Genomic DNA, 18,603 nt, shown 5'->3' on the forward strand with positions numbered 1-18,603 from the left:
CACACACACACACACACACACACACACACACACACACACACACACACACACACACACACACACACACACACACACAAGCTGTTACCATTGATTCAGGACTAACAAGTATTTCTGTTCAAGCAGAAACTTGTTCTTGCCCCCCCCCCAAAAAAGCAGTACTCACGCAGGGGGGTCTGCAGGGTAGGGGTGGGGAGGAGCCGTGGGATGGGGGGCCGCCCCGGCTGACGCGCTAGGACCCCCGGGACCGACCAAATAGATCGGGTGTAGCATCACAGTCTGGCCCCCTCCGGGCTGGGGGGCGCCTGACGACGTCACAACCCGAGACACCTGTGAAACAACAGTACGTTCAGCAGCTTTTCGAGGCCTGGTAGAGGCTACAGTGAATTTCTACCAGGCCACTAAAAAGAGTAGAAATTAGCCAAATCTGGCAGGAGTGGCAAACTGTACTCTTTTTTTCTTCACTTTTCCTTGTCCGCCACGGCACATTTTATTAGATATTGTAATACATCCATAACTAGTGCGATGCAGAAGTTTTCATCTCAATACACTTGTGTACAATGAACAAAAATACAGGAAAGCATGGAGCACATTATCTTTTGGGAGTTTTCTATGATTATTTTTGTGTCTTGACCAAGAAATATAGATAGCAAACTGTACTCTTAAGCGGATCAACTCCCTTGACAATACACAATTCAAGAAGAATCATCATATCATTCCCTCTCAATCACCCAATGTTTAAAAAAAAACAAAAAGGAAAAGATACCTGGACCATGGGCTGGCCAGACAAAAATATACTGCTTTAGAAACGTTATTTGCGTTTCATTTGAATGCTATTGCAACAAACATTACGAAATGAAGTTTGAAATTGTAGAAGAAACCTGAATTTAACAAAAAGAAGAAGGAAAGCAGACCTGGTCCATGGGCTGGCCTGACTGCCGGGCAGTCGTCATGTCTTTGCAGCTAGCGAAACGAAAGGACCCGATCACGAAGAGTACGAAGCCCACACACATCAGGACGGGCCCGATCACCAGCAACAGAGGAGAACCGGACTGACTGTCGGTCGAAGCCCCTATGGCGGTCAGGACGATCCCGCCGACTACACACTTTACGGCGAAGATGAAGATGCAGACCAACGCGACCATCCTTTTTTCTACTCCGGTCCGGATCCTGGGCCTGGTGTAGCTGTTCACACCTCCGCTGGTGACTGCTGTTGTACTTGCGTGGTGCGGTGGCTGGGAATGGAACCCAGGACCCCCGGTTCCGTGATGCACGCCGTGGTTGAACCCGTGGCCGGTACTGAAACCACTGCCGCCACCAAATCCCCCACCGGTGTCGCTAAAACCCCCTCCACCGCCACTGAAACCCCCTCCGGTATCACTAAAACCCCCTCCACCGCCGCTGAACCCCCCTCCGGTATCACTAAAAACCCCTCCACCGCCACAAGAGTCATCTCCCATCGTCGATAGGCACCCCTGTCTTTTAAGTCAATAAAACTCAAATTTATGGCTTTTCCCGGCGCTTTTCTAGCGTACAGCAGATCTATGTTCTTCGGTAACTGAGGGGAAGTTGTAGTAGTACAGTACGTCCAAGTTCTCCGTACTTCTGTTGATGAAAATTAGTCCCCTTCTAGTGTCCGTGGGTTAAAACAAGAGGTGAAAGTCAGAGTGATCTTCCTAGATCTTGTCCTTGCTGACGACCACGCACAAAGACAGCGATAAGCCTTGAAGTTGAAAGTCTTGCAAGTGTCAGACCAAGCTCCTCGGTTACACTTGCGAAGACACGACCTACTCCGAACACTTCTTCCGACCTCAAGAAACGAACAAGACCATTTCTACGTTGAATTCAGGAAACAAACGCGAAAATCTCTGCAAACGCCAAACTGCCCGGACAAGTTACAGGTACGGGTCAAAGTGTACATAGACGAAACCGGTCGAACCACAGACCTCTATGCGCATCTGTTCTGCGCAGCTTTGTCTGAGCTCACGTTTAAATTTCGCGCTTCTTTTTCCATCCGTCACGGATCTTCAGGAGAAAGTGGTGAAAGTTTTCTTACGGCAGTGAAGACAGCGGCGTCGCAAATTTCCGTCTCGTAAACGGTCGTCGCCTTTCCGAACGGCCAGGGGAGTTGGAGAGGCTAACTGTTCTCCCTGGCAGACCAACTCCCCTGACATGCTACTAGTATCTCTCTATCTGGCCGATTTCTACTCTTTCCGGCAGCCTCAGGAAGCCTGGTGGAGGCTACATTTAATGGACATTAAAGTTAACCCCCCCCCCCCTCTGACACACCTTTATTCATCCTACATGAATTTTAGTTCGGTAGTTCGGTCACTCGGAAATGGCGACAACCGTTCGGAAAGGCGACGACCGTTCTGAGAAAAGGCGACGACCGTTCGGAAAGCTAAGGCGACGACCGTTCGGAAAGGCGACGACCGTTTACGAGACGGAAATTGGCAGCGGCGTCTTCCCTAGAAGCATGGTGCGTTGCCATCGCTGTGGATCAGAGAAACGGTACTATCGTAGACTGGAACTCGTTGCCACCAAGCACAGTCGGGGCATCATCACTAGAAAGCTTTAAACAACTCCTGCAATCGAATGTGCAAAGATTGAGTGTAACAAGTCGTTCGGTGTGATATAGCTAGCTGCCGCCGCGCCGCGTGCCTGCGAAGCTGGTGTGTTACGCCGAAGGGCGGTTATACCGGCTATACAGATTACAGATACAGGTGGTAGCCACGGACAGAGAGAGCCGGCAAATCGCCATGTACACACCGGACCTCTTGGTTCCAAGTCGAGCACTCTGCCGCTACGCCGCACGACCCCACTTTTTAGGAGATTAGCATTAAGAATGAATGAATGAAGACCTTTATTGTACGCAAATACCCACTGGGTTCAGTACAGGTCACAGGAAAGACGTCACAGTTTGCAATGAATATATACAATGCACAAGCTAGTGTACAATGTACAAGCTAGCTACGGTCCCTGAGAAATGGAAACCACATCTCCATACCGAAGTTCAGAACTGAAAGACTGAGGAAATCTTTTCTGTTTTAGGCAATAAGCCTCATTAACCAAGATTTGTAAATAGTAGTCCGCCTCTGTTTTAATGGACCGACCTACAAAATGTTAAATCTATTTAATTTTAATCGTCAATGTTGTGCTTTTTAATGTGTATCTCTTTCAAGCTTTTTAAACATGTAATCACTTGTGCAGTTCAGCCAACAATGCATATTGGCTGCCAATCAATGTGAATAAACAGTTTCAGTTTCAGCTAGTGCTAATTTTATGTACTATGGACATGTAGTCTAATAATTACGATAATTTGGCTTCTTCTCGCTTCTTAGAAACGATGTAGGTATAATTTAAGGACCCGGAGGCGATTGCTACCCGAAACCTACCGGGCAGGTTTTGGTCATCAGCCGTATAGAGTCAGGCTAGTGGCGGTCAGAGGGGGACATACGCGTCACTTAACTACCTTAGAAAGGCAACTTTCGAATCTAGCAACGTTAGAAGGACACCTTGTCGACTTGCAACACTCTGAAGACACGTTTCCTAGGCAACGCTGTAGCAAAAGGCACCTCAGGTGAGTCCGGTCTTTCTCAAGATTTGTTGGTGGGCTGCTCCGCTCGGAGACCTTCTGCTCTAGCCCATTCTGGAGCCACTACTGTAGACTGGTCCGCCCACCGTAAGGGCTCGACAGTCTTTTATCTATTTGTACCCACTTAGATGTTTTATTTTAGATGTGTTTGTGTAATGTTGTGTGTCTGTGCTATGGGCCATTGAGCCTGAAATAAACAATAAATAAATAAATAAAATAAATAAAAACGGGCAGGATTTAGGTGTATTGGATGAAACATATACGTATATTTGGGTGGTAACGTAATAGTATGTGATTGGAGCGTTTACTTAAGTCTCTATGTATGTTGCTTCACCGTGAAATCGGGAAAAGGGTTAGCAAATGCTGCAACTAAAGTTGAACTGATGCTTTACCTTTTTGGTCACGCCCTATTTATTGGCCGTCCCTTCTGTTAACCCTGAAATCCGCCCAAGGCGCAACACACCAGTTCTGTACAGTAGGTACAAGCTGTGTAATAGTCCAGGCGGAGATTCCCAAAAGAGGCCTAGAAAATCAAAAACGTAGCACACCCCTTAGTACCTTCAGAAATTGAATCCAACGGATTCCAGTCTAAGTAAATGGAGTAAGGAATGTTTGGAGTAAGGAATTCACATGCTCTGCAGCACCTCGGACTGACAACACTTGCCTCTAGGCGTGAACAGCTGACTCTGAAGTTTGCTAGGTCCTTGCTAGGCTCTGAGTTCAGGGACTGGCTTCCACCACCTAGGGCTCAGATCACAGGAAGAGTAACACGCAACAACCACAAACTGAACTGTCCGAAAGCCAGAACGAAGCGGTACTTGAACTCTTGTGTGCCGTACATGACAAGACTTGTAAACCAGCACGGACAGTAACTTGCCTCTTTTTGTAATGTGTGTGTATAATTTGTCCATATTTGTGAACTATAATGAAGTCCAGCTTTTAATGAATTCCACCTTTTAATGAATTCCTTATTTTGAAATGTAAATTGGTTTTAATTCAGTGGCAACACTGCGATTTCCAATAAAGAGATCTTGTATCTTGTATCTTGTATCTTTTTTCCAAGCAACTGGATATGATTTTGGAAACAGTCAGACGTTTCAGTTATCATGCATCCACTACCTTTCGTCAGTGACACTGGAGAGTTTTCTAACCATTCTCTGGCGAAAGGTAGTGGATGCTACCTGGAACGTCTGACCGTTTCCAAAATTATATCCAGTTGCTTGAGTAACTGTTTTTTGACGTATCTTATTACCTTCATCGACGTAACTTTTGATATGTTTCCCGCGTTTTTTTCAGCCTTTTTAGCATGCGCATCGGGCGATGTTTCGTCTGCACCAATCAGCGGCTTTCCTCGTGATGACGACATTGATGACGCTATCCCTGCTGGGCGGACTATTCGCGTACTCACGACTGTCGGGAGTTGGTCGCCGCCTCAGCCCGCTTGCCACCAGAGACGCGACGATTCCCGACAGAGACGCGACGATTCCCGACAGGAACACGACGCTGCTCAACAGGGACGCGACGATTCCAGACAGGAACACGACACTTCCCGACAGGGACACGACGCTTCTAGACAGGGACGCGACGATTCCCGACAGGAACGCGACGCTTCCCGACAGGGACGCGAGGATTCCCGACAGGGACACGACGCTTCTAGACAGGGACGGGACGATTCCAGACAAGGACACGACGCTTCTAGACAGGGACGGGACGATTCCAGACAGGGACGCGATGATTCCAGACAGGGACGCGATGATTCCAGACAGGGACACGACGAAAGACGCGACAAGAAACAACACGCAAAGGTAGGGCTAAGTTTGGGAGGTATAGCTAGCCTCTACCAGGCTTCTGGAGGCAGCTGGAAAGAGCAGAAGTTGGCCAAATAGGGAAATAACATGCCGGGGGAGTTGGTCCTCTAGAGAGTACAGTTTGTTGCACCCGACCGCCTCCCGAAGCATGGTAACGCACGTTGGGGCTAAGGACATTTATGATTAAAAGAAAATGTATATAAGTCCTCGTGAGGTCTACAGTCAAAGAAACGCATTCAAAACAACATAGATCATGTGTGAGACTGAGTGTCTACGAAGTTCTCGGAAGATTTTCGTGGTCTGCTTTCCGCCGCTAGATGGCGCTCCATCGGAGGATAGCTTAGTCACGTGTGGGACTGCATTGTCGCTGCAGCGACACCTAGCAGATCCAGTCATTACTGCAATGATGAAGGCAGCAGAAGAACCACTCAAACCTTGGCACATAAATTACTTTAGTTGTTTTATGCCTCAAAGAACTTTATCATTTATGGACTATACCATTTCTAATATGGGTGTGTTCCAGGGCTCCCGTCACTACACCCCCTGTGCCACACTTGGACCCCTTCGTCAGGGAGTTATTGGACGACCCCGTTTTTCACAACAGCAGCGCCTTGGCCAAAAACAACGCCACCCACCGACCGCCGGGGGAACTGCTTCGGATCCTAGGCAAGATCGACTCTCGGCCGTGGAGCTTTAACAAACTCGCCGTGCAGCAAATCAGGTACGTTATTTTCATGTCCTATCAAATTTAAGCGAGACACACCTGCACAAAAAGCTCTGGAATTTTCATTCCTTAGCTCCAAGAGATATAAAGCTCGCAGGGGGAGACATTACTGAAGGGAGACCTGAAGCGCAGAGGGCTAGGCCCTCCCACAACAGAAAAGAAACTCAAGGAGCTCAGAGAGCTCGCGAGGCAGAAGGCACAGTGGAAAGAGATGAAGAAAGACTGAATTCGGCTACAGGACATTTCCACACGACTGTAGACGCAGAACACAGTGGATGATGATGATGAATCACATTTAGGGCTCCGGGTGCCTTAATTCTTTATATGTATTTTGCCTAATGTTTAACTGATGATTAAGTAACATTAGTAACAATGACTAGCAAATGTATAATGTTTACCTTTACGTCGATGAAGGTTAGACATCCAGGCTATACGATATGCCAAAAAGCAGTCACTCAAGCAACTGGATATGATTTTGGAAATCATATCCAAAATCATATCCAGTTGCTTGAGTAACTGTTTTTTGGCAATGTTTACCTTTGTATATGGTCTGCTCTGTTGATTCTAACTCAAACACATTCACAGATATTATGACAGAAGTATAAATCCCGCCTACAATAAAATTGCAACATGATGTAACCCAACACCAGTTACCGTTGCGCCAGCCGTCTGGTTCAGTCAGGTCAGAGGTCACTGTTTGGAGAAGAAGAGGAAACGTAACAAAAACAATATGTTTTCCTTTGGTAAACATAAAAAGTTACTGTCTAGCATTCTTGGTAACACTTTGCTTTTGCCACACGTTGTTGAAAAAAAACACCAAGACGGACCCAAATTGTTACATATGCTTTCAGATCATGTTATGCTTATGGCACGATTTTTTGCAACATTTCTGCTCTTGCCACACACTAGGAGGGAACTAGAAGAGTCCACTCACACCCGGGAGTTGTTGGTGCTCACCCAGCAGAACACTCAGCCGAACACTAGCATCGGATTCGCACACAGAAACAATAAATTCTACATCCCAGAAAGCTTGCACAAGTACCAACCCCAAGTAAGTCTATCCCCAGAAAGAAATGTTTTGTTCTAGGTACCATTTTCTCCTGTTTTGTTTTCACAATAAACTTGTCCCAACTGTCTAACTAATAGTGCAGTATGACAAAAAGGGTTAAATAAATGTCCTTTCCAACATTGAGTAAATTGGAAAGAACTTAACCCTTTTTGTCGTAATGAAGTATACATGTACCAACACAGATGAACTTTCATGCTAGTAGGGTAGTGGTCATCTATTTGGTTATACTTTTTGAATACGCTTGCTTTGTATTCTAGAACCAATATTGTTTGATGTAGGTGCATGATCTGTTGTGGCTTGGGTTGATATACTACAAACTTCATAAACTAAAACACAAACACCATGATAGCATCAAAACGTATGTTGCACAATACAAGAGCAGAAACCTTAGGAAGAAAACGCGAATGACCTACTATCTTCCTTTCTTTCTCTATAGGAAATGCCATTTGCAAATGCCAGCTACAAAGAGTGCAGTATCGTTGGGAATAGCGGGATCCTTGTTAACAGCGGCTGTGGGCAAAGGATTGACCAGGCTGAGTTTGTCATTAGGTAGGAAAGATAAGTCAACTAGAAAGGCAACAGTATATTTGCAAAGCAAACGCATAATGTTTACCTTCGCATTATGGTCTGCTCTGTTAATTCGTACTCAAAACACATTCATATATATGGTCAGACAGGAGTCTAAATCCCTCCTGCTATGAAATTGCAACATGGTGTAACCCTACACTAGTTACCATGGTAACAGACACAACATTAGTTCAGGTCAGAGGTCACTGTTAGGAGAAGAAGAAGAGGAACAAGTATCACATAGTTCAAGATATGTCAGAGGATTTATCCAACTGCTTGACTTATATTGGATAGAAAGAGTAAAGAGACTAAAGACAGACCAAAAAGACTTCAAAAACAAACAAGATTGTATGTATGTCTTTTTTTACAAATGCTACCTTGATTTTAAGTGTAAGTTGCCGCACATTGTATTTCATACAATATTTAAACGACTTACAAATTTTACAAAATTGTAGATTTGGAATACATCATTACATTTTGTACTTATATATATCATATAATTCTCTTTTGTTTGAAGAAATTCAAACACCAAATATTGATAATCTTTAAGGCAACCTAGCACAAATGCGTTCCTACAGAAATACTAGCAGATGAAAAGATAGTTGTACCTACAACATAGCCTCCACCAGGCTTCGGGTGGGGGCTGGAAAGAGTACAAATCAGCCAAATAGAGAGATAGTATGCCCGGGTGCGGCAAACTGTTCTCTCCAGCAAACTCCCCTGGCATGTTATCTCTCTATTTTGGCCGACTTCTTTCCAGCCGCCTCCCGAAGCCTGGTAAAACTACCTACATGTCTACTTATAACATGTTGGCATGTAAGCATAACAACGCTAACTTTACAGTCCTGCAATTATCAAGGATCTAAGGATGTTTTCTTTGATCTTCATTTAGGTTTAACTTCCCTCCTGTGTTGACGAAGTTCATGAAAGACTCTGGCATCAGGACCCATCTGTTCACCTGTAATGCAGACATCGTAAATACCAAGTAAGTAAAAAAACCTGCATAGTTTCACTCAATGCTAGCTTTCTTTCACATGTACACCATCTGACTCTAATTTTGTACACTTCGGTAGGGAAAATATATGTACACAGCATTCTTTTACTTATCAATACAATACTTGAAATCGCACACCATTTCAATCATATACAGCCCTTGGTACAATTTGGAGAGAAAATGAATATACTGGTATACACATCACCTCCTTACTTAAGAGATCCACACATTTAAAATTGCATGTGTAGTGTAGACTCGTCAAAAACTTCTGAAACGTTGTCCAATTTTCGCCGCCATTAAACAAGGAAAACGATGAAAAAATATATCATGATACATTTCTTTTTGCCATCTATTTCTTAAATGATATATTTCTCCATGTGCTTCGTGTTCCCAGTTCTAGTTTGTACTTTACCATTTTTAGGAGTTAAGAAAACGGTGGAAAGAGAGTAAATTTCTTTAGAGCACGACATTGTCTTTGGCCAGGGATGCCAACCCAGAATCTTTACTTTTGACTAAACTGCCCTAACCGTTGGACCGCCTTGATTCTGCAGGTTTGGGCACCTTAAGAAATCTAGATGGGTGAGCACCTTTAAGAACTACGTCTCGGTGTACAAGTACTACCGCAGCAGCGTCTTGACCTTCCCTTTCATGACTCCTGGGAAAAGTAAGAAGATACTTCTCGACCTCCAGAAGATTCTCAGCGACCGGAACGTCCCAAATAAGGTAAACATTCCCGTAAATAATTTCATCAGGTTGGAAGATACTTAGGGTATAGAATTTTCTTCTTACACAACCAGAACGTCCCAAACAAGGTAAATATTGTAGCAAGAACCGCGCCAATCCATTCTATATAAAAATACCTAGCTTGCTTACTTTTTGAGTTGTCAAAGTGTACTCGTAAGATTTTAAGCACTACTGATAAAAATGAAATGAGAGTGTTGTTCACCCTGGTTCATGTTGTTCACTGTTTCCTCAGGTGTTTCTAAACAACCCCGAGCACAGGAGAAACATGTTCGACTTCTGGGCGAGGAGAGGTCTGGAGGAACGGAGTTTGACTTCAGGTGAAACATGATGACGACGATAATGATCATGTATGATGATGAAATGCAACTTTTAGTAGGGCGACGAGATAGCAAGAAAGCATCACGAGGATGTGATGCTAGAATTATATCTATATGGAACTGTTAACTGTTTAATTGTGATGATATACATTTCCTTTCGCAGGGTTCTACATGATCAGCGCGGCGCTGTCGTTCTGTGAGCGGGTGAGGGTGTTCGGCTTCTGGCCGTTCGACCGGGACCGGCGGGCCAGTCCGCTGCAGTACCACCACTACGGCGGGAACTTGCGGGACAAGGGTGCCGACAACCCCTGGCATCGCATGGACAGGGAGTTCTACCAGCTAGTCCAGCTCCATGCGAGAGGAATCATTGAGCTTGTCACTAAACCCTGTTCTTAGATAATCATCAGGGCCAGTATACATGCCAGTTCCTCAGCTCCAGGGCTAGCCTGGGTGCCAGACTGTTGCCAGGGCCAGTATACATGCCAGCTCCTCAGCTCCAGAGCTAGCCTGGGTGCCAGACTGTTGCCAGGGTCAGTATAAAGGCCAGCTCCTCGGCTCCCAGTCCGGCTCCAGAGCTAGCCTGGGTCCCAATCTGTTACCAGGCCAGATGCAGAGACATCAACGTTATACAGGCTATACTAGTAGCTCCTGCCTCCAGGGCTAGCCTGGGTGCAGGACAGTAGCCAGGGGCAGGAGCAAGGTTAGCTTCTCGGCTCTAAGGCCAGTCTACCTGGGGACTAGCTTAGTATATTGGCCCTGGGAACAGTCTGGCAAACGGGCTATCTAGCTCTTAGCTTGAAATTTCATTCGTCTGTTTATGTTTGTAGAATTCGTTATGAAATAGTCGTCTTGTTTTGTGTCAATAATTTTGCGCGGAGGTGTTGTTTTATTTTCCGTGCGTTTATTTGTGGGTTTGCTTGTGCTTCTGTAGTTGCTTCCAAATCATCATGACGCAGTACAGATCTGTGTATACAATTTCTTACTTGTTGAAGGAATGATGACCATTCAGAGGATTTATACAAGAAGAATAAAAAGTCTAAACATTGCGTCTGTGTGATTAAGATTTTAATAATTAAATTTTTACATAAGAAGCCATCAGTTTGCCCTGACTTTGGATATTCTAGAAAAATAATAAAATGTAATCAACTATATTTAACATTTTAAAGTTAGAGTCTTGCTTAGCCTTGATGAGAGATGCCAGGCATGCATAGATAATGTAAGTGTGGATGCATATGGGTGCTGTCATGGTAAATCCAAAGTCGACTCAACCGATCAGCTGCAGTACAAATGTCCTGCAATAGAAAGAGGTTTACAAGTTTTTATCAGTGTAAATTGTAACACTATTGTAGACCTAAAAATTTGATCTCAAGATGTGAGTTTTAGTGCTAGGGATTGGTACCCCTAGAAATATTGTAACGTGTAATAATTGTACAGTAAGGCAGACGTCAAATGTACTTTGCTGTCCGATGTCATGGTACATGTACATGTAAATGTATGGATTTTAGAAGTGAAGTTCTTAATTCACGAACCACAGCCATGCATGTTAGGTCTTTCTTTATCTTCCTAATAAGGTCAAGTCTTGTAGTTTGTAAATATTGTTTTTACCTGATTTATAATCACTGTTCTAAATGTATTGTGCTATTCCAGTACAAGAATGGCTGACTTCGTCACTAAACAAAAAACAAATCAATTTATTTTTTGTGTAGTGACGAAGTCTTTCGTTCTCATGCAGCTTTGATTTTTCATGTATTTCGCTTCTATTCTAGTACTTGTGACTTTTCGAGATCAATGGTTGAAAACCCTGGATGCAACCTGAGCTACAATGTTTTGATATTGCTGCATCTAATCTATTTTGTAACTTTTGATATCCTTTTTAATAAAGTTTGAAACCAGTCGTGTCATTTTCATGTCACATTGATCTTGAAAGGGCATTAGATGTTTAGAAAATCCAAATTCTTAGAAAGTTTGTTTCATAGCTACTGACTGTATGTATGTAGCTTAGGACCAGAAAAGTGTTCAATTACAAGATCCTGTTCCTTCTATTTGGCCAGTCAAGGCAAATTGAACCTCTTTAGCTTTGGTCTTTTATTTAGTGCTTAATCTTCAAGCAGATTAGAAAGTCGCAAGACAGTATCTATTGGCCTGAGCTGTGAAACATTTTAGCCACTTAGTCAACAAAACAATTCCTTTATGTATCTGCAGGTACAATTCTACTTCGTGTCGGCAGCTCTGGTTTTCTGCAAGTGAGCAGTTCGGACCTTCCTGATCTGCCCTTCCCAAACGGGACGCCAGAGGGCGCAAGTGCAACCACTGCACGCTGAACTAAATCCCACGCAAAAGCACGGCAGTATAAAAGTTCCATTAGTCAAGCTGTGACCATTAGTCTACTAAAAAAGAGAGCAAGAAACGTTAGAGAAGACAATAGTTTATTCTTTGATAGGAAGTTAGGATTTGGAAGGAACAATTTCTACAATAACTGAAAAGCGAGGAGAAGTTGAATTTATACAACGATAGTTACAGGTTTGCGATAGCAAAACCTGTTCTATTTTACCTGGATTTTATGGGCGCCGCCATTTTGTTTCCCGTCATGCAATGGGGCAGGTCAAAGTTGAGTGAGGTGCATTGTGGGACCTGTCACAGGCCTACAGTGTAAGGACGACACCTAGCGGTATGTTTGGAAAGAGCAGTAATTGAAAGCCTACCTGGTTGTGTGTTCATTTTGGCAGAAGTGTATAGAGGCGATGGCTTTGACGTAATAAAGGCGAGTCTGATTGTGTTTAGCACTTGACGTAATTTTCTTAGCATGACGGGAAGGAAACTTGGCGGACCTAATGCGGCGGAACTTTAAAGTTGTTTTTTTTATGATGAGATGGTGAGGCTTTGGTATTAGTAGGGTGGTCTTGAGGATCTTGTCGAGGCCGAGCCTAGGGACGACAGATTGTCCTCAAGTACAGGGGTTAGTAGGTGGGATAAGTGGCATGAAGTTTTGGTATGAGTACACTTCCTGATTTCAAGTTCATTATGGAAATTGTAAGTTTTTTTCAAGCTTACCAGTCCATTATACAGTGACTGTATAGGCGTTTGTAAACGTTTTTACGACCTGCCTTTCAGGCTGCTTGAACTTAACAATGCCGTCGCTTGCGACTCTCCATCTGTCTGAAATCCCCTGTCCTCCACCCAACCAAGGAACATAATTGATGTATCTGATCAAAACGTTAATTATAGCTCACTTTCAACCTATCCTGATCTAATCTAATTGTCATATCCCATAGCTCTGGTCATATCCATTAAATGACACCTTTTCCTTCTGTGTGAGGACTTCTGTGTGGGGTGAACATTTTTCCACGACATACTATACACTTGTGGGATGACCCGAGGCTCGGTGTGTCAACTCAACGGAAGCTAGCCTTGCCTACAGGTCAGCCAACTGCGCGACCCGATCTCCTACCTCTAATTTGCAGCCGTCAACTTCAATTGTAGGTTTTGCCCAGAGGGGCACGTCTGAGTCTACACATTAAGTTCTAGCTGTATAACCTCTACCAGACTTCAGGAGACAGCTCAGGAAAGGGGGCCTGCAAGGGGGGTCCCGACAACGATCTATGCTGAATTCGGAAACTTCTCGATTTTTCAATACGCTTTACGATAAATTCCAAGTGGCTATAACGCATTACGTAGTTGATTTGGGTAGGCCCGCACTTGATTTGGGTAGGCCCGCACTTGATTTGGGTAGGCCCGCACTTGATTTGGGTAGGCCCGCACTTGATTTGGGTAGGCCCGCACTTGATTTGGGTAGGCCCGCACTTGATTTGGGTAGGCCCGCACTTGATTTGGGTACACAGTCCTACTGTTGCAGTCAAAGTTCGACTCCTATAGCTAACAACTAACTATAACGTTCGAGTCTATCAACTGACTTTGGTAATTTGGCATGCCGATAAGGACAAAGGAGTATAGCAAACATGTTATACAGTAATAGTGACCGTACAACTGTTCTAACATATGACTGCTCTAACATGTAATAACATTTTACGAGCGGACAAGGCAGCAGTCTAGCAACAAAGATACGACATTCTGATTCACAACTCATGGCCAGTGCCAGTTAACAGTGTAACAATGGGGATTTTATCCTGTATTCGATGGAGGCACGAAGGCAACTCGCCAAGACGTGCCTGTTATTTCACACATATCTGCTTTGCGCCCTGTGGCTTCATTGTATTATACATCATGTTCGAATGTACTTTTTGAACGCATCAGAGGACCATCTCCCTAGTAAACGGAGTGTGGAATCTGGTACTCCCTGTAGGGCCGCCTGCGTAGCAGCACCGATACGGAAGGAGTGCGAAGTGTATTTCTGAGGATCTAAATTGGCTTGAAGCACACAACTTTTTAGAGCTTTTGCGAAATTGTCGCTGCTAACTGGGCAGCCGTCATTACGTAGGAACAGGTGCCCTGGTTTTCCTCCTCTCAAGCGTAGGTATTGGGTCAGGCTTTGTACGGGGCAGTGAGGGCTATTTGGTTGTGCTGAGATTGCAATAGTGGATTGTGCAGAAGGCATGCTGTGCTTGTACGACTTAAAGCATACCACGTAAGAAGTTAGGCTGCCATTTTGGTCGGAGATACCGTGAAGGTCTGCCAACATTAGGGTGTGTTGGGATGCCGGGGCAATTGTAACTTCGCTAATGCGGGCAAAAGCATAGTACATCAGAGAGAACATTGCTTTATATAGGCATTGGTCGTAGGGCTTGATATCAATGCATGCTAAGGAACCAATCAGTTTTGACAATATGTAGGGGGATATAGGCAATCTGCTATCGGGAACATGATGCTTTTGGATGGAGTGCATTAGTTTACGGATGGGAAAGGTTGTAGTAGGGTCTTCAAGGTTTAGTATTTTATGTACAAAACCGATCGCCGAGAGCTTGGATGAAGGTGCGTACCCTGTTTCATGTAAGTGGGAGATGAAATGACCCACCATAATTTCTGGGATAGGTAGGTTTGGGATATCCATGCCATGGACTTGTACCATGAATTGACGGAAATGATGCCAAGCTGTTTTGTAGGCATGGATAGTTGAAGGTGCTAATGATTGGAACAATAAATCATCTGTTATCCTATTAAGTTGCTGGGCAGGAGATGGGGGGGGGCACGGGCACTGGCTGTGATTCCATGTGGGGGTATCTCTTGTGGAACTGTTCGACCTGCAAGCGAGACAAACAGTCAGCCATTTCGTTATTCTTCCCTGGGATGTGTACTGCTTTACAGCGGATATTTCTACGTAGGCTTATCAATACAAATCGACGTATCAGGGGCATGATCCTAGGGTTGCGAGATGTTTGTCTATTGATAATATGGACCAGGGCCAGGTTGTCCGTGTGAAGTAGGATACTTTTGTTAGACCATTGATGGCCCCAAATATATAGAGCCAATACGATGGGATAGAATTCTAAGATGGTAATGTTAGTAGTATGCAGAGCCTGTGGCCAAGCTCCATAGAGCCATTGTGAGCCAAACACTGCACCATATCCTAATGAGCCTGCTGCATCTGTGTATAAGTTCAAAGTAGAGTCTAAAGTGAAGTGATCATCGATGAAAAAAGATTTCCCATTGAAAGTATCAAGGAAGTTTCCCCACATTTGTAAGTCATGCCGTATTCCAGGATTGATTTGAATGGGAAATGTTTTGCTTGAATTGGCTTTGGTTAGGTCGATAAGACGTCTTAGAAAAGCACGTCCAGGGGTGACCACCTGGCATACGTGGTTCAGTAAGCCCACTAGAGACTGGATTTGTTTCAAAGAAACACATGTGTGTCGTAGGAATTCTTGTATTGTGTTCTTACACTTTTGGAGCTTGTCCTTGGGCAATCTCGCCTCCATTATCTTTGTGTCAAGCTCTATACCCAGAAATGACATAACCGTATCTGGGTGGAAGGTTTTCTCAGGTGACAGAGGAACTCCTACATCCTGACACATGTTGCCGAAAGTAACAAGATCCTGCTCACAAGAGGAATATGTCTGATTTGCAAATAAAAAATCATCTAATATATGAGTGGGATAGCGGATGTTTAGCTTGTTTATAGCTATCCACTCCAGTGCCGTACTGACGGCCTCAAAAATTGCACATGATGTTGACGAACCCATTGGTAGACATCGGTCATAATAGAAGCCGTTGTTGAGATAGAATCCTAGTAGATGGTAATCATTAGGGTGGACCGGGACAATACGAAAAGCTGATTGTATATCCGTTTTCGCCAAGAAACATCCTGGCCCAAGCAACTTTATGTGTCGGATGGCATTGTCAATATTAGCATAAGAGACAGATGCTAACTCTTTGGGGATACCATCGTTAACTGAATTTCCGTCTGGAAAGGATAGGTCATGTATGATGCGGTAATTTCCTGGGGTCTTTTTTGGAACTGCATATATGGGAGATAGAAATAGGTTTGGGAATGGCTTTGTCGTGTAAGGACCCGATATTCGCCCAAGTTCTAATTCTAGTTGGAGTTTCTCTTGGATGATTGCAAATTGAGTGGGATTTGGTACCATGACCTTAGTTGTATCTCTGTTTCGCGGGCCAAAGTATTCTAAAGGAAAACCATAAGTGAAACCCTTGACAATGTAATCCTTCTCCCTTTCAGGGTAGCCCTCCAGATAAAGTGAAATTTTCTCAACGTTTACTGGTGTGGGTAAACTTGGGCTGATCTTTTTTGGGGCAGGTGAAGATTTTGTGTGCTCCTGCACAGATGGGACAGTCATGCCTGTATGGGCAGCTCGCCACGAGGCACTTATTCCCCTGTGTGTGGAATCGAAAACAATGGCCTCTAGGGATGGGGCTAGGGATGGTCTTTCGATCATATGAGTCAGGGGTGGGATGTGGGGCACGTACATAGGCAAAGGCATCAACATAAAGTTGCATATGTGGTACATCCCATGGCAAACCGGGGGAGACCTGTTTGAGCTGTCTGAAAAGCGTATCGTACTTGCTCCATTGTCCACCTCGGTCTGCCATGGACCGGATCAGGTACCCATATGAGATTAACTGGGAACTACGCGTGAGATGCTTCTGAATGTAAATAAACTGGTAAATGGAAAAAGCCGTCGACCATTGGGCAAAAGTGAGGGCCCGCTTGTTACTCTGAAGTATTGGCCAACGTCAGCGTTGGTAATCCTGTTGAGGATTCTAGGTTGACTGTGTACTGGGCTTTTGTGCGGGTATTAGGCAGTAGTTGCTTAAAATCAACAAATTTGTCTTGCCATATTTTTTCCTTCATTGCTTCGGAAATGCCCGTGTCAAGCGGGAGGTGTACTCCTGCTTTGAAGAGCTCATCATCAAGGCTTCGCGCTGAGACAGGATTTCCAAGTGCTGACGTTGGCTGTACACAAGTGGCAGTGGTAACAGTATGGGTAACTGAAGGTGTACCTATGATGCTAGAGGCCAATGTTGCGCCAAGGCCTTGCACTTGGCCAGTCGGATTACCAGTAGTTGGAGGGAGATATTGCAGGCCCCATGAACTGTTTGTGGTGTACACCGGTATAATCCCTGTAGCCTGGGATAAAGGAGTTGTTGTACTCAATGGGAGATTGTGTCCTATCGGCCGTGTTGACCCTGCTTGCAGGTAACACGCTTGTTGCATATATACAGTCAGACACTGACACTCCGGTTGAACTGATGGGTGCCGAGCTGTGGGTAGTGACATAGTTGTTTTGCAAAGTTTGCAGGGTGTTATTCTGGCTGCTTGTCTCAGGCTCAGCTCTGCTGTGAGCTGGGTTTTGATGGGATAACACGCCCGTTGGGCCATGGCCCGGCGTGCTGGAGTCCAGTTTGTCCACCAGCTGTGCTGTGATCTGTTGTAAATCTTGCAGCTGTTGCTGGAGTGTCTTCATGGTCAGTTTGGGTTTGTTGGGAACCTTGCGAGATGGTGGTGTTATCTCGCCTTCAGGTGTTGCCCCGTCGGTCGGTTGCGGGGGACCCAGTTATTCTCGTCTCCCCGCTACGCGGGCGCTCTTTCGTGGTGGCGACATAACTAATACTCAAAAGAAAGGAAATTGTTAAGATGGTTGACCATGAATTAAAATGGGTTTCGCTATGTACGTTGTGGTTCATGGAGTCAATCACTGTACCCACCCACATACACACTGTACCCACCCACATACACACTGTACCCACCCACCCACTTGCCCACCCACAAACACACTGTACCCACCCACATACACACTGTACCCACCCACCCACATACACACTGTACCCACCCACATACACACTGTACCCACCCACATACACACTGTACCCACCCACATACACACTGTACCCACCCACCCACACACTGTACCCACCCACCTACACACTGTACCCACCCACATACACACTGTACCCACCCACCCACGTACCCACCCACATACACACTGTACCCACCCACGTACCCACCCACATACACACTGTACCCACCCACCCACGTGCCCACCCACCAACATACACACTGTACCCCCCACATACACACTGTACCCACCCACACACGTGCCCACCCACATACACACTGTACCCACCCACATACACACTGTACCCACCCACATGCACACTGTACCCACCCACCCACACACTGTACCCACCCACATACACACTGTACCCACCCACATACACACTGTACCCACCCACATACACACTGTACCCACCCACCCACACACTGTACCCACCCACATACACACTGTACCCACCCACATACACACTGTACCCACCACCACACACTGTACCTACCCACATACACACTGTACCCACCCACATACACACTGTACCCACC

At 45.1% G+C, this 18,603-nt stretch overlaps 3 protein-coding genes across 3 annotated transcripts in view; 2 read left to right on the forward strand and 1 right to left on the reverse strand.

The window, feature by feature from the left end:
* Positions 1-1,457, reverse strand: part of LOC109462075 (acrosin-like) — a 3,991-nt gene extending 2,534 nt beyond the window's left edge. The window contains exons 1-2 of the mRNA XM_019758574.1: positions 912-1,457; positions 164-327 (exon numbers count right to left, since the gene is read on the reverse strand). Of these exons, the coding sequence (XP_019614133.1) occupies positions 164-327; positions 912-1,457 (710 nt within the window). The remainder of the gene's footprint in view (positions 1-163; positions 328-911) is intronic.
* A 2,019-nt stretch (positions 1,458-3,476) lies between these two features.
* LOC109462111 lies at positions 3,477-5,491 on the forward strand. The gene is made up of 2 exons (XM_019758611.1): positions 3,477-3,577; positions 4,889-5,491. Exon 2 carries the CDS (start codon positions 4,913-4,915, stop codon positions 5,399-5,401), a length of 489 nt encoding a protein of 162 aa, XP_019614170.1. The 5' UTR covers positions 3,477-3,577; positions 4,889-4,912; the 3' UTR covers positions 5,402-5,491.
* Positions 5,492-5,653: 162 nt separating this feature from the next.
* On the forward strand, positions 5,654-10,880 carry LOC109462076 (alpha-N-acetylneuraminide alpha-2,8-sialyltransferase-like). The gene is made up of 8 exons (XM_019758575.1): positions 5,654-5,748; positions 5,924-6,121; positions 7,034-7,175; positions 7,630-7,742; positions 8,653-8,745; positions 9,306-9,477; positions 9,731-9,815; positions 9,979-10,880. The coding sequence occupies exons 1-8, from the start codon at positions 5,654-5,656 to the stop codon at positions 10,209-10,211; spliced, it is 1,131 nt and encodes a 376-aa protein (XP_019614134.1). The 3' UTR covers positions 10,212-10,880.
* Positions 10,881-18,603: the final 7,723 nt, after the last annotated feature.

The sequence above is a fragment of the Branchiostoma belcheri genome, unplaced genomic scaffold (assembly GCF_001625305.1).
Source record: "Branchiostoma belcheri isolate BF01 breed outbred unplaced genomic scaffold, Haploidv18h27 scaffold99, whole genome shotgun sequence".
Lineage (NCBI taxonomy): Eukaryota > Metazoa > Chordata > Leptocardii > Amphioxiformes > Branchiostomatidae > Branchiostoma > Branchiostoma belcheri.

Excerpts from the sequence above, each read along its gene's own strand:
- LOC109462111 (XM_019758611.1), top strand. The coding sequence starts at position 4,913 with ATGTTTCGTCTGCACCAATCAGCGGCTTTCCTCGTGATGACGACATTG.
- LOC109462076 (XM_019758575.1), top strand. The coding sequence starts at position 5,654 with ATGTGTGAGACTGAGTGTCTACGAAGTTCTCGGAAGATTTTCGTGGTC. Across the intron at positions 5,749-5,923 it reads TCGGAGGATAGCTTAGTCAC|GGCTCCCGTCACTACACCCC; the intron begins GTGTGGGACTGC and ends GGTGTGTTCCAG. Across the intron at positions 7,176-7,629 it reads TGCACAAGTACCAACCCCAA|GAAATGCCATTTGCAAATGC; the intron begins GTAAGTCTATCC and ends CTTTCTCTATAG.